The following is a 12,877-nucleotide window of genomic DNA, read 5'->3' on the forward strand; positions in this document are numbered from 1 at the left end:
GACCCAGCAGAGGCTGCGGTCCGAGGGGGAGCCTGGGAGATGGTTATGGACAGAAAGAACCTGCACAGGCCCCACTGCCCCCCACAGCCTGCCACCCCCATCCCTACTGCCACATACACGGTGTGCAGGGACCAGCCAGCGCTGAGCTGCAGCCACTTCTGGGGTGGGCCAGGGGCAGTTTAACAGCCACATTGCACTACATGGCTGGGCAAACATGGCTGTTTAGGACAGGAAGTGAAGGCCGAGGTCATAGCAGGGGAGATGGATTCTGGTTGCCTGTATGGGGTGAGCCCCCATAGTAGGAACCATCCCAAGGGCAGCTCTTCGCTCCAGCCCTCCTGGGCCCCTGGAGTAGTTCTGACCCCACAAGGGGCGGAGCCTGGGCAGTTCGGGGCGGAGTCTGCCCACTAGCCCTGCCTCCCAGCACTCACTATTAAAGGGCAGGGCAGCCACCCTTCCCACCCCAGATCCAGCAATGAGCTCCCTGTCGTGGGGGGAGGGGGAGGTCTGAACAAGTCACAGGGTGCCCCCAGTAACCCCAAATCCTCACTGTGTGAGCTCCCTGGTACTCCTGAACCCTCACTATGTCAGCCCCCTGGGCACCCCTGAACCCACACTGTGTGAGCCCCCCAGGCATCCCCAAACCCATTCCTGTGTGTGCTCCTTGCGCCCCTGAACCCATCACTTTGCCACCCCAAACCCTTCACAGGGAGCACTCCTAGGCACCCAACCCCCTCACTGTGCTCCTGAAGCCCCTCTGTGTGTTCCCAAGCCCCACACGCTGCCCCCTAACCTGTCTGTGTCCCCCAGAGCCCTGGGGGCACCTTGCTCCCCCAGCCCATTGCTCTGGCTGCACCTTGGCACCCCAAACCCATTGCTGAGGCTGCTCCCTGGTGTTCCCAAACCTCTGCAGATGTGCTCTGAGGGGGCTGGAGGGGAGATGGGGAGCTCTTTCCCAGCGCCCCGGCACCCGGCCCCGCTCTACAGCTGGCTTTAACGTTCACACAAGAATGACAAAGACAAATAAATAGGAGGCTCTGGGCTGTGAGAATCGCTCAGAAAGGGGGAGCAGGAAGGGCTCACAGAGGAGGAGGCAGTTGGGCCGGGCACTTTGCAAAGCCTGGGGCAGCAGCATGGGGAGCCAATGCAGTGTGGGGAATAGGAGGGCTGTGACCAGTGCCCCCCGCAGACATTGCAGCCCTGGGGCAGGCAGCTGCCTTGGGACCGAAGGCCGTTTCCATAACTCAGTCGGGATCCCAGGTGCCTAGCACACTGTGGGGCTGTTCATCTCCAGCCCAGGGGACATCGCAGCCTGTCCATAACACAGTCCTCGCGACGGCAGCGTCTCAGCCCCCATGAGATGAGTTGGCTGGAGGTCACGATCTGCCCCCTGCAATGGGCCCCAGGTTGGCAGCCTCAGCAGAGGGGCTGACGTTGCCCCCGGGGCAGAGCTCTCTGCTGCCCCCAGAGGGGCCTGTCCTGGGCAGGGGGTGGTGCATTGCTGGGGGTCGGGGTGCAGATGTTCGCCCCGCTGTAGATGAATCTTCAGGATCTGATTTACAGAGGTGCTGAGCACCCACAAGTCCTGCAAGTGCTCAGCCCCCCTGAAATGAGCCCCACAGCTCCAGCTGTGCCCCATATCCCATGCCCCTTGGTGTCATGTGGAGACCAGTCCAAGGACGGGAGCATGGCCTGCTGTGTGCCAGCCTCGGGGCACTCTGCAGCTGGATGTGCCCCACCCCCATGTGTGCTGTGGGGTCAAGGGCCCGGAGAGCATGACCTGCCCCCCCGCCCCGGGCTCATACAGCAGCAGTGCCCGCTCGAGTCAGTGGGATCTGAGATGTCAGCAGTGCTGCGGCTAGTGAAGGTGTAAAATGGGTGTGACTAGGGTCAGGAGGGCGGGATGGGAACTGGGGCTCCATCGTTCAGACAGCCCCGCAATTCCCTGAGCCCCACTGCTCCCTGGAGAGATTGGTGTCACCCCATGATATTGGGGGCTGAGGTGCCCCGAGGGGAGGGCATCTTCCCAAGGCCACCCAGTGAGTTTTGGAGGAGATTTGGGACCAGAATCTAGGAGCACAACCCCCCCCGCAAATGAGCCTGAATCCCCAGGCCCCACCAGGAACCTTCTATCTGGGGAAAGTGGTTCTGCCAGCTACAGCCCCCAGTGCCAGCTGCTGTGGGGGCAGCAGGGCTAGAACGACTGCGGGGGAGGTTCTGTGGTGCAGGTCTTCTCCTCTGAGTTGCTGAGAGCTCTAAGGTCAGGGAGCAGGTGGGCCTGGGGAGGAGGGCGGCCCTGTAGGGAGGGCACCAGGCTGGCCCCCAGCAGACCTGGGTTCTGTTCCCAGCTGGGCCGCAGCCCAGCTAGGTCACCTCCCCTCTCTGGCCTGTTTGCTCTCTCAGCCTGTGAGCTCTGTGGGGCAGGGACTGTCTCTCCCTAGGTGGCTGTGCAGGGCAATGGGGCCCTGATCCCAGCTAGGGCCTGTATATGGGCCACACTAGCAATAACTCCCACCAGTACCTCTGAGAATCAAGAGCTCTTGTGATGGAGCAATCTCTTGGGGGGAGAGGCAGGGCAGCCCCTGTTCCCTCCTCAGGGGGCCACTCACAGGTGCCAGGGGCTGAGAACTGGGAGCAGGCACCTGTCTGTCTGTAGACTGTTCCACATGCCCACCAGTTGGAACAGCAGTGAGCTGGGGAGCAGGCTGGGTGACAGGTGGGGTGCTGTGTCAGGGAGCAGGAGGCCTGGTTCTACTCATGCTCTGCCACTGAGTTGCTGAATGGCCTTGGGCAAGTCACTTCCCCTCTCTGGGCCTGTCCCCTCCCTCCCCACTGGATGGTATTTCTTGCCTCAGAGCTTGGCTCTGGTGGTGGCTCTCAGTTGGCTGTGAAGCCCTATCAAAGCGCAGTGTTAGCGGTGGGGTTAGAGCCCAAGCCCTGTGCCCATCCCTCCAGAGAGGCACCTAGTGCCTGGGTCGCCCTAATCAGATAGAAGCTTCCTGGTATGTGATTGCCCAGGGAGGTGGCACATGACCCTTGGCACGGATGTGCCAGCCAGACCCAGGGGGTTGGGGTGCAGATGCTCACCCAGCTGTAGATGAATCTTCAGGTCCTGATTTTGCAGCACCCCTGCAAAGAGCCCCACAGCTCCTTAGCTCTGCCCCATGCCCCTTGGTCCCTTCACGTCCTCTTCCTCAAGGAGGAGTCAAACTGCCCTTTCCCCCAACAATTTGCCTCCTGCGATGACACCTGGCCTTCTGGAGCCTGGCAGAGCAGCGTCTGGGCCGAGCTGCCTTGGACCCTCCTGGAGCCCAGCTGTCTTGTCTGAATTGCCTTGCACTTTCCAGGAAAGCTCCATCCTGCCAGGGCAGCGTGAGGCCAAAAGGCTCTGGGCTGGCACCGTTACCAGTGTGGGCACAGCTGGGCCCGACTCCAGCTGGTGATGGAGCGAGGGGGGGGCTCTGCACTGAGGAGGGGCAAGTGGTTCTCTCCAGCTCTTGAGCAGCTGGGGCAAAGTGGCAGGAACCCCCAAGATGCTAATCAGCCCTCCAGCATCCCTCTCCAGCCGGGACTCAGTCAGTTCATCCACGGTCTGCTCTACTCCACCCCCCGAGTCTGCCTGGCTCCCCCCAAAAACTAACAATGCAGCAGGGATCCTGCCAGGGCTACAGCCGCCCCAGCGTGCGGACCCTACCAGTTGCCTTGGGTTGGAGTCGCCGGAAGCGGGGGTGGATGACGGGCCGCCCCTCGCCACAGCCAGCCAGCGATGGAAACTTTCCCCTCCTTGGGGATTTGGATGCTCATAAAAAACAACCGCTTTTTTTGGTCATGTTGGAGGGAGGATTCATGACTCTGTGGGAAAGGCCGAGGCTATGGGGCCTGAGCCAGCACCTCTCTGACCCCAGCACACACACCGCTGCCTCTGCCCCCCTCTCGCCCTGCTGGGGGTGTGGAGGCAGGTTTGGAGCCCTCTACCCTGGGGGCCTTTACCCGGTCGCTCAGAGATTTCCCCGCAAAGCCCCCCACTGCACTCCTCCCCCTCCATAGTCATCTGTCCCCCGGAGCCCGAGCCCCACTGAGCGCCGCGGTGCCCCCCTTTCCCCCCGCCTGCAGCGAGTGAGCCCGGCCAGCCCCCCGGCACCTGCCGGCGCCGGCTCGGGCAGGGGGCGCTGGCTGCAGCGCGGGGCTGGGCCTGGCCGGGAGCGGGCTGGGCAGGAGGGAGGGGAGGGAAGGAGCGTGGGAGCCCGGGGAGGAGGCGGCCGAGCCCCGCCCCGCGCAGAGGAGGGGCGGCCGGGCCGGGACTCGAGTCGCTGCTGGCGGGGGAAGTTTCCCAGGGTCCGGGAGGGAGGGAGGCAGCCTGGCTGCGCTGGAGTCTGGCTCTGCGGCGCGGGGCTCCCGGCCGCGCCATGGATCTCTAGGGCGGGGGCGGCGGAGGAGCGGGGTCCGAGTCCGGGATCGCGAGCGGAGCAGCGGGATGGGCTCGGGGGCCGGGTCCCGGGCGCTGCTGGGTGGCAGCCTCCTGGGCATCGCGCTGCTGGTGCAGCTGGGAGCCGGAGCAGGTAAGGGGGCAGGGGCGGGGATCCCGTGCGGGGGGCGCGCCGGCTGTGGGAGCTGTGGTCCGGAGAGCTGGAGCGGGGATCGCGGCAGCTGCGAGTGCCAGGGGAACCCCCCCCATCCCCGGCGATCTCTTGCTAAGCAGCCCGGCGTTGGGGCAGTTCCGGAGACCCCGTTCTTGAGGGGTCCTCTCTTGGTCTTTGGGGGCCCTGACGTTTCGGGGCCCGCAGTTTGATGTTGCGGAGGGCGTCTGGTGGCGTCAGGGAGGGGGGCGACGTGATCTCGTCCCTTGACTTTCTCTTTACAAACTTTACAAAACTTTTATTTTCCGGGGGGGTTCAAAGCCAGGAATCCGCCGCGCGCCCCAATGATGCGGGCTCCCCCGGCAGGGATCAGCGGCTGAATTGGGGTGGGGGGCTCAGGACGGTGACGGCTCCGTCCAATTTGGGAACCACTTGTAACCAGTCTCTTGTGCTCTCTCCCCTGCCCGGAGAGCCCCCTCCCTTGTCTGCGCTGGGGGGAGGGGGCTGGCCCTGTGTCAGAGCACAAAGAAAATACTTAATCAATGTATAATCCCTGCTTGGGGGAGGGGGCTGCGCGGCCCCTGCCCCGCGGCTGGGCTGGGGCGGGGAGTTCGCAGGCACTGATTTGAGGCTGTGAGGAACAATCCTGCGCTCCTCTTCTTTCGCTATTGACTAGAAGTAACTTTCCAGCAGCCTGCGCCAGCCAGCCTGGGCGCGCGGGGAAACCTGGAGCTGGAGCGCGGATCCGGCTTCCCCAGCCGGCGCCTTCCCCCTTGCCGCCCTTCCCCCACTCTGCGGTCGCGGCCTCCTGCCCATGAAATCCCCACGAGCCCGGCGCAGAGTGTGGGGGGGATCACATTGTATTGGGGTGGGGGCTGTGCAGGGGGAGCAGTGACCTCACCCCCGGGGGGTTAGCTGGGATTGCCATGAAACGGCTTCCTGGGGGGGCCGCTGGGGCTGACATTACATTTGATGGCATTTTTGTTGTGGTTCAGTGTGTGGAATGAGTGTGGGGGCTGGGGGTGTGGGGTGTGGTGGGGGGCTGATTCCCTGCACAGAGGCTCCAGCAGCTGCTTTGCCTCCGGTCTCTTCCCTCTGCCAACCCCGGATGCTCAAACTTTTCTGTGTTGGAAAGTGACTCCGAGGCACCGTCCTGGGGCGCTCCCAGCCCTGCCCTGGCTGGGCTCCCCCCACTTCTCCATAGAGCTGGGGCATTGCGGCAGGGCACCCACTGACTAGGGAGCACTAAGGAAGCCGGGAGAGAACTTCAAAATGCTTACCCAGCTCTGCACTGGGCCAGCTGGGATCTGGCCTCCCCTGGCTCTGCCGGGCAAGTGGCAAGCTCAGTAAGGGTCCTGGGGTCCCAGCTGGTTAGCCCCCCCCCGCCCCCCAAGTGAGTGTGAGTTGGGACCGAGGTGATGCATCTGGGAGATAAGATGATTCAATTGCGTGTCCTGCATGGACTTGCTGGTGCACAGCAATGTGCCAGCGAAGAGAGAACTGCTGTGAAAGGTAAATACAGCACAGGGTTATTATTCAGCGTGGGTTTCACTTGCCCATGAAGCTGCTGGACTGGTTTGTGCGGCTCCGGGAGACTGGCCTGCTGCCTGCACTCCCAGCCCATGGGACCACATGTGGATGGGCCCAGGGCCTGTGGGATGGCTGCTGCAGGTTGAGGATGCCCTGAAGTATAACCCCTCCTCCCCCCTTGCTGCCTGGCTGGACATAGACCAGCATTGTTCTTGTTGAGCAACTCGCTGCCTTGCGGAAGCCCCACTATTCGTTCCTGAGCAGCGCGTGGCCCCACGGCTAGACAGGGGTCTGGCCGCTGCTCCCGCACAGACTGCTGGTGCCAACCCCCCCCCCGGAGGAGCTTGGAGCGTCTCAGTCCCGGAGCCAGGAACCAGCCTCCAGATGCACCCAGACAGTGTCCTCACTAGGGAAAGACGCCTCTAGCCCCTGTCACAGCCTGAGTGAGGACGAGGCCTTAGCTGCTCCAACTGCTTGGGGGCTGGGCAAGGGCTGGGAGGCCTTGGGCTCAGCTCAGCCTCTTCTGGGTAAATTCTTGTCTTGGGTGGTCAGAGTAGAAATCAGGTTATCGGGGTGTCGATTACCCCTCTCCTTGTGTGTGGCGGGGAGCGGCCTGGTCCCCCCCCCCAGTCCTGGTCCTCCTGGGGGATGGGGGGGGGAGAAACAGCTCAGCTTCCCGCCCCCCATCCTGGGGATGAGGTCCTACCTTTGCAAAGTCTCGTTTCCAGGACTTTCCCTGATTGATTTTAGCCACGCCCTGTTTAACCTCCCCCTTCCTCCAGAGCAGCCTGGCTCCCACAAAACTGGCTTCTCTGTGCCCTGCTGCAGCAGTGTGGGGTCCCCAGGGCGCAATGGTTTGTGTGGGACCTGGTTGGTTTGTGGCCAGGCTCCCCACGTTGCCCCCTAAGTGAAGGGGCTTGTGGGGGCGGCCTCCCCTGTGGAATGCGGCGGGGGCGGGAGTTGGGTGGCAGGCAATGGCTTGGTGGCGCTGGCCTCTGTCATTCACCCACAAACAGTGTGAGACCCTGCCCCTCCCCTGGTGCTGGCTATGCTGGGGGAGCGCTCAGAGCTGCAGCAGCTGCCTCTCCTCCAGATGCCGGAGAGGGCTGGCCTGCTGGCTGGCTGGGCCATTGACTTGCCTGCCCCTTTCTTCTCCCCACTGCGTTGCTAGCCTGTGAACAAAGCGGCCAGGCAGCTGGAGAGCTGTGGAATCTGGAGAGGGCCCTGGAGCCGCCTGAACAATCACACTGGCTAATCCGGTTGTAAACACTCCTCCCACAGAGCCGCTGGCTGCAGCAAGGGGAGACCCAGGGACCCAACCCGCCGGGCCAGGAGGAGTGGGGCTGGGGGGCCCGCCTGCCCCAGCACAGCCAGCGCAGGCCATGCTCTCCTGCCCAACTGGTAGGACAGTGTGGACCTGTTCTCAGGGGCTCTCTGCCTGGCTTGTGAGCCCCCTTCCCTGCTGCCTTGGCGACCGCAGAGCTTTCCCCAGGGCAGCATCCAAATGTGCCCCAGAATTAGGGCCTGAACCTGCTCGCCCACCCAGAATGGAGACCAGGAATCCTGGGGCAGTGGCATCTCACGAGTCCCCCTCCACTCGTGGGCTTTTAGCAACACTGACCCCTTCCCCAGCCATGGGGAGAGCAAGGAGTGGGTGAGCCTCCCCGGCCCCTGCCGGGGGCACCAGTTGCACTGAAGGGTGCCTGCTGGGGCCAGTGGTGGGGATTCGGATGCCGGGGCTTGGATTGCACCTTGGAAGTGACAGGTCCTGTCTCCCACTCCAGCCAACCCTGTGGCAGTCGGTCCCCATGCTCTGGGCTGGGTCACAGCTGGCATCCCCTAGACATGAGAGGCTCCGACTCTCCCAGACCAACCACTCTGAACTGGCTGCACTGTTGGGGCGGGGCAGTTGGCTGTGTCTGCCAGGCCAGGGGTACCAGCTCCGCTATCCTGTGACGGTCAGTTCTGGTCCATCTGTGGGTCCTTGGCTGGCAGGAGCAGCCCTTCCCCTGCCCTGGGGAGTGGGGGAGTTGCAGTAATGGGATCCATAACTGAACAGCCTGGGGCGCTGGCTGAGCCCTCCCTGGGGCCCTGAGCTCCTCATGAGGCTTCATAAATGCCAGAGAGGAGGCAGGTTAGGGCTACTTCTGCCCCAGTCATTGGCAGAGCTGAGGATAGAACCCAGGAGTCCTGGCTGTCTCACCTTTCCCTGGTCCATTCCTCTCTGGGTGGCTCTGGATCCTGTGTCCTGCTTGACAATATGCGTTGGGCTGGCTTGGCCTTTGGTGTGCTGTTTCAGGCAGATGGGAGGTACCGGCAGTCCCTGGGCTAGCTGTGGCTGTCGGGTCATTGCCTTACTGCTGGCTTAAGTAGTCCTGCTAGGCTGCCTGTGGTCAGGATCCCGGGACTGCTGGACAGCATGGGTCAGGGGTGCGAGACTCTGTCGGTATGTGCCCTGCCTCGCCTGGCATACCTGTGATGCAGAGGGGTGAGCGGCTGTGTCTCAGCATGCACTGTCCCTAACTCAGCTGTGGGGGGCAGGGGAACACGGGGGCTGGGGTGAGGCCAGGTGTGTGTTGGCACAGTGCCCCCCTCACTGTCTATAACCCCCAGGGCTCAGAGCTGAGCACCTTGCTGCCTGCAGGGGCTGATGGGAGACTGTGCCCCAGGCCTGCCGGAGCGAGAAGCTGGGGCTGTTTGTGAGGGTGTCCCACTTTGGACAGCAGGACTTGGGGGAGGTGTGGGGGGTCGTTCTATGCCTCTCTCCACCTCAGGAGTCCTAGAGCCCTCCGGGGCACCGGAGCCTCCAGGGTCCTGGCTGACCCCGCCTTTGGCAGCATGAACTGCCCCAACGTTCCCACAGCCTCTTATCACCACTGTCCTTGAATTTCTGCAGTGATGGGGCCTTGGCTGCTGCTGTTTGTTTTTTTTTTTTTTTTGGGGTGGGGGGGAAGAATGGGTGTTAGTGAGTTAGAATTAGGGATGGGGCTGGCAGTCAGGACTCCTGGGTTCTATCCTTGGCTTTGGGAAGGAAGTGGGGGCTACTGGGTTAGATTGTAGGGTGGGGCTTGCAGTCAGGACTCCTGGGTTCTCTCCCAGCTGTGCCACTGACTCGCTGGGTGACTTTAGGCAGTACCCTTCCTATCTCTATGCCTTAGTTTCCTGTTGGTGCCCTTTTTGGAGGGCTGTGAGGGCCTGCCCCATGGGTGCATGCTGCGGGTTTCCCATTGCACTTCCCATCAGGCCTCCCTGCAGATGGGGAGTTGGAGCTGGCACCCAAAGGGTTAATGTTCTGGGACCCCCTCCCCCGCATTCCCTCTCTAGGGTGGAAGAAGTTAGGACTCTTTTTAAAATCCCCCCCGGGCCTGCCCTGGGTCTCACACTGGGGGGCATGGGAGCCCCTCATCGCACGCATCCCAGTGTGGAACAGGCTCCCGCTCCACTGTGGGGGGCTCGACTGGGTTTGCCGCTCCACAGACTCATCTGTGCCTGACAGGCTGGGGGTTCTGTGCAGGGCCCGAACCTCCTCCTGGCACCTGGGGCAGCCCCACCAGCTCTCCAGGAGAATGAGCCTCTCGGCATCTCATCCCCCTCCCCAAAAGCTGCCACGCCTGGGGCCCCTCACGGGGCTGTGGGGTGAGGGTTGGCGCCAAGGGCAAAGGAGCCCAGGGATCAGAGTGGGGGTGGGAGCTGTCTAAGCCCGATGCCACCCCTTCGGCTGCAGCCGTGTGTGGGGAGGGGGCTGGTCTCGCCTGCAGCACTGGCTCTGGGGTCTGCCTGGTGGAGCTGGGGCTGCAGTGGGGGAGAGGGGCGGGGGCGGCATTGTCTCTGGGAGCTGATCTGTGTGCTGGGCACGCAGCATGCTCCAAGTGGGTCTGGAGGAAATGGCTGGTGGGGGAAGGAGCAAGGCCCCTGAGCCCTATGTGGCCTGTGGGGCCCAGGCCTGGCCTCCTCTCTCTCTGCATGGGGGGAGGGGGCTGATGGGTTTGTGCCTTGCCCTGCTCCCCAGCCGTGGAAAACTGCTGCTGGGATTTCCCTTTGGGATCGGCTCCTCCAGGGGGCCTGGAGCTGCAGCCCCAGGGGCATAGAGATGTCTTAACCCCATTTATTCAAGGGGCCAATCCAGCCAGAGGGGCTGTGACCAGCCCAGCCCACCCCACCCTCCCATTAGCAGCCCAGGCAGTGGCCCATGGGGGGGTTGTGGGGTGTCTCTAGTTTGCCCCCCCATGCTAGCCCAGCTGCTGGCAGAGCTGCCCAGAGGTCTGGAAGGGGAGAGGGCTCGCAGGGCTGGGTGCCCTGGTCCCTCGACCCTAGATTGGGTCCAGCCAGGGCTGGCAGCTGGTCCCTGTCATCCTGGCACAGGATGGGTCTCACTGTCCCTGGGGAGGCTTCTTCAGGAGGCTGTGGGGGCTGGCAGAGCTGGGGCTGCCCTGGGCAACAGGTCCCTGGGCTGGGGGCTCGGGGGGCCTCTGTGTCAGTCAGTCTCCCTCAGAGCGACCCTCCCTCCCCAGGCTGTGGGAACCTGGCACTCAGGGTGGAGGCAGAGGGCTGGGCTGGCTGTAGGGTGAGCTGTGGGTGCAGGTCTCCTGGGCCTTGAACTGCTGTAACACCCAGGATGGTGCAGTCGCAATCCCCTCCCAGCTGTGTTGCTCTGTCCCCTGCATGTGGGGCCGAGGCCCCCGGCTCTGTGCTGCCTGGCATGACCCAGTGTCCTTGGCAGGGTGAGGGTCTCTGAGCCGAGGTCCGAGCTAGCAGGTTACTACTGTATGAGGGGCCTGGGAAGAGGCAGAGATTAGCAGGGCAGGTCCCTGGACACTTGATGAAGACGCTGGTTGGGCTCTGAGGCCCTGACAGGTCCCGAGCTGCCTCCTCTCCCTGTGGGGTCCTGGTGGCCTGGGCCCATGTGCCACAGGGGAGAGGATTCTGGGAGCTGGAGTTCTGGGGGCTGCTGTCCCCTTGGTCCCAGGGAGTGCGGGGCCATAGCATCTGACTGGAACCTGCAGGTTGTGCCTGGAGCCCTGAAAACCCCTGTCCCCCTCCCCCTGTGCTGGATGGCACTGGGGGCTGGTGGTGGTGGAATCACACAGACCTTTCCTTGGCTCACTGGGGGGGGGTACCCCCAAACTAAACTTCTTAGTCATGCATGGAACTTGTCTGACAGCTGCCCTCCTCCTGGTTTGTGGGGTGTGTGTGTCTTCCCTTTGCCTGCTGCTGCTGGGATGAAATTTTCCCCATGCAACTTCAGTACCAGTGTCAGTGCAGCATTGACTCTGAAGCCTAATGGTGGCTGTTTAAATCCCAGCCCTGATAGCAGCTGTCATAAATATAGGGGGAAGGGTAGCAACCTTTATGTATGTAGTAGCATAAAATCCCTCCTTGGCAGCTGTACTGGACTGCTTTACAACAACGTTGCTGTTGATCATTTCAGGGTGGGGCTTGGGGTTATGGGCAGGGTCCTGCCACGTCCATCCAGTTTATGGGGTGCTCTGATGTTCCCTGGGGCTTGCCCTGAACAGTGTGCTCTAAGCCAGGCGGGTGATGGACCAAGGACCATCTGGGTGTGGCGGGGGCACAGGGAAGCAGTGAGCAGAAGCTGTCAGGTGTTGCTGCTAGGAAGCCCCCTGGATCCCCCCACCTGGTGCAGCTGGCATGGCCAGTGACTGAGCTGGGCTCCCCACAGAGGGGCCGGGCACGAGGGAGCTCTGTGTGGGGGTGGGGGCAGGGAGGGGAGGGGGCCACTCCTCTGCTCTAATGGGCTCTCTCCCACTCTCTCCCTGCAGCCGTGCAGTGTCTGGAAGGCTCCATGCCCTGTGAGAATGGCGGCCAGTGCATCCTCTACTCCAACGGGAAGGCAGCCTGCGTGTAAGTGACCCCCTGCCCTGCAGGTTGGGATCCATGCCCGCTGCCATCCAGCACGGGGCTGTAGGCAAGATGGGCTCCACGGTGGTTGGGTGTTGCTCACAGGCTGTGGGGGGAGGGGACGGGGGGGGGTGCCTTTCCCACTGTCCTTGGGGTCGGCGGATGGACAGGTCTGAACCAGCGGGAACCGGAGGCCTGGGGCTGGGTTAACAGGAGGGAGGGTGGTTCCCGGCAGTGCGTCATAAGGAGTAAAGGCAGTGTGGCCCAGTGGTTCAGCCGGCCCAGCCCAGGTTCTGCAGCACTGGGTTCTGTTCCCGGCTCTGCGCCCATTTTGCTGGGTCTCACCTGATGTGTGTCCTTGGCTGGGGGCCTGCATGGCTGTCCCACAGCCCTTGTCACTGTGCCTGGCACGGCCCTGCCCTAAAGAGCCGGTGGTGATTGGGGAGTGCCAGCCAGCAGGGAGAGGGGTCATGGCACCAAGCCCCAGTGGTTGGGGGATGTGGGGAGCAGCCACTTACTGTGAGGTAGCCTCTTGCCTGCTCCTCATGGCCTCCACAAAGGGATGCAGCAGAAGGGACCCTCGCCAGGCCAAGGGAGGGGAGCCAATCTGGGAGAATGGTGTGGAGCCACCCCACTGGGGCTGTGAGCATATGGGAAGGGCTAGGGGTTGCCCTGAGCTGATGGGAGCGGGGGATGCTTGGGGCAGGGTGGGGTGTTATAAGAGTTCAGGGGGGTGGGGTGGGTCTCTTTCCATGTCAGCAGCCAGGCAGTGGGCGACTCACTGTGCCTCTGGAGGCCCAGCTGTTGGGCGCGACCCCTCCTGTCCCCGAGGCCCCGCGCTGGGGAGGGGAACACGGGGTGATGCTTGCTGACGCATTGGGGGGAGAAAGGGCTTCCAGCCGGGGTTGGGA

General features: G+C 63.1%; 1 protein-coding gene across 1 annotated transcript in view; it reads left to right on the forward strand.

The window, feature by feature from the left end:
- The first annotated feature begins 4,474 nt into the window (after positions 1-4,474).
- The window catches only part of NOTCH3 (notch receptor 3), a 42,811-nt gene continuing 34,408 nt past the window's right edge, over positions 4,475-12,877 (forward strand). The window contains exons 1-2 of the mRNA XM_077838518.1: positions 4,475-4,559; positions 11,888-11,969. Of these exons, the coding sequence (XP_077694644.1) occupies positions 4,475-4,559; positions 11,888-11,969 (167 nt within the window). The remainder of the gene's footprint in view (positions 4,560-11,887; positions 11,970-12,877) is intronic.

The sequence above is a fragment of the Eretmochelys imbricata genome, chromosome 20 (genome assembly GCF_965152235.1).
Source record: "Eretmochelys imbricata isolate rEreImb1 chromosome 20, rEreImb1.hap1, whole genome shotgun sequence".
NCBI classification, from domain to species: Eukaryota; Metazoa; Chordata; order Testudines; family Cheloniidae; genus Eretmochelys; species Eretmochelys imbricata.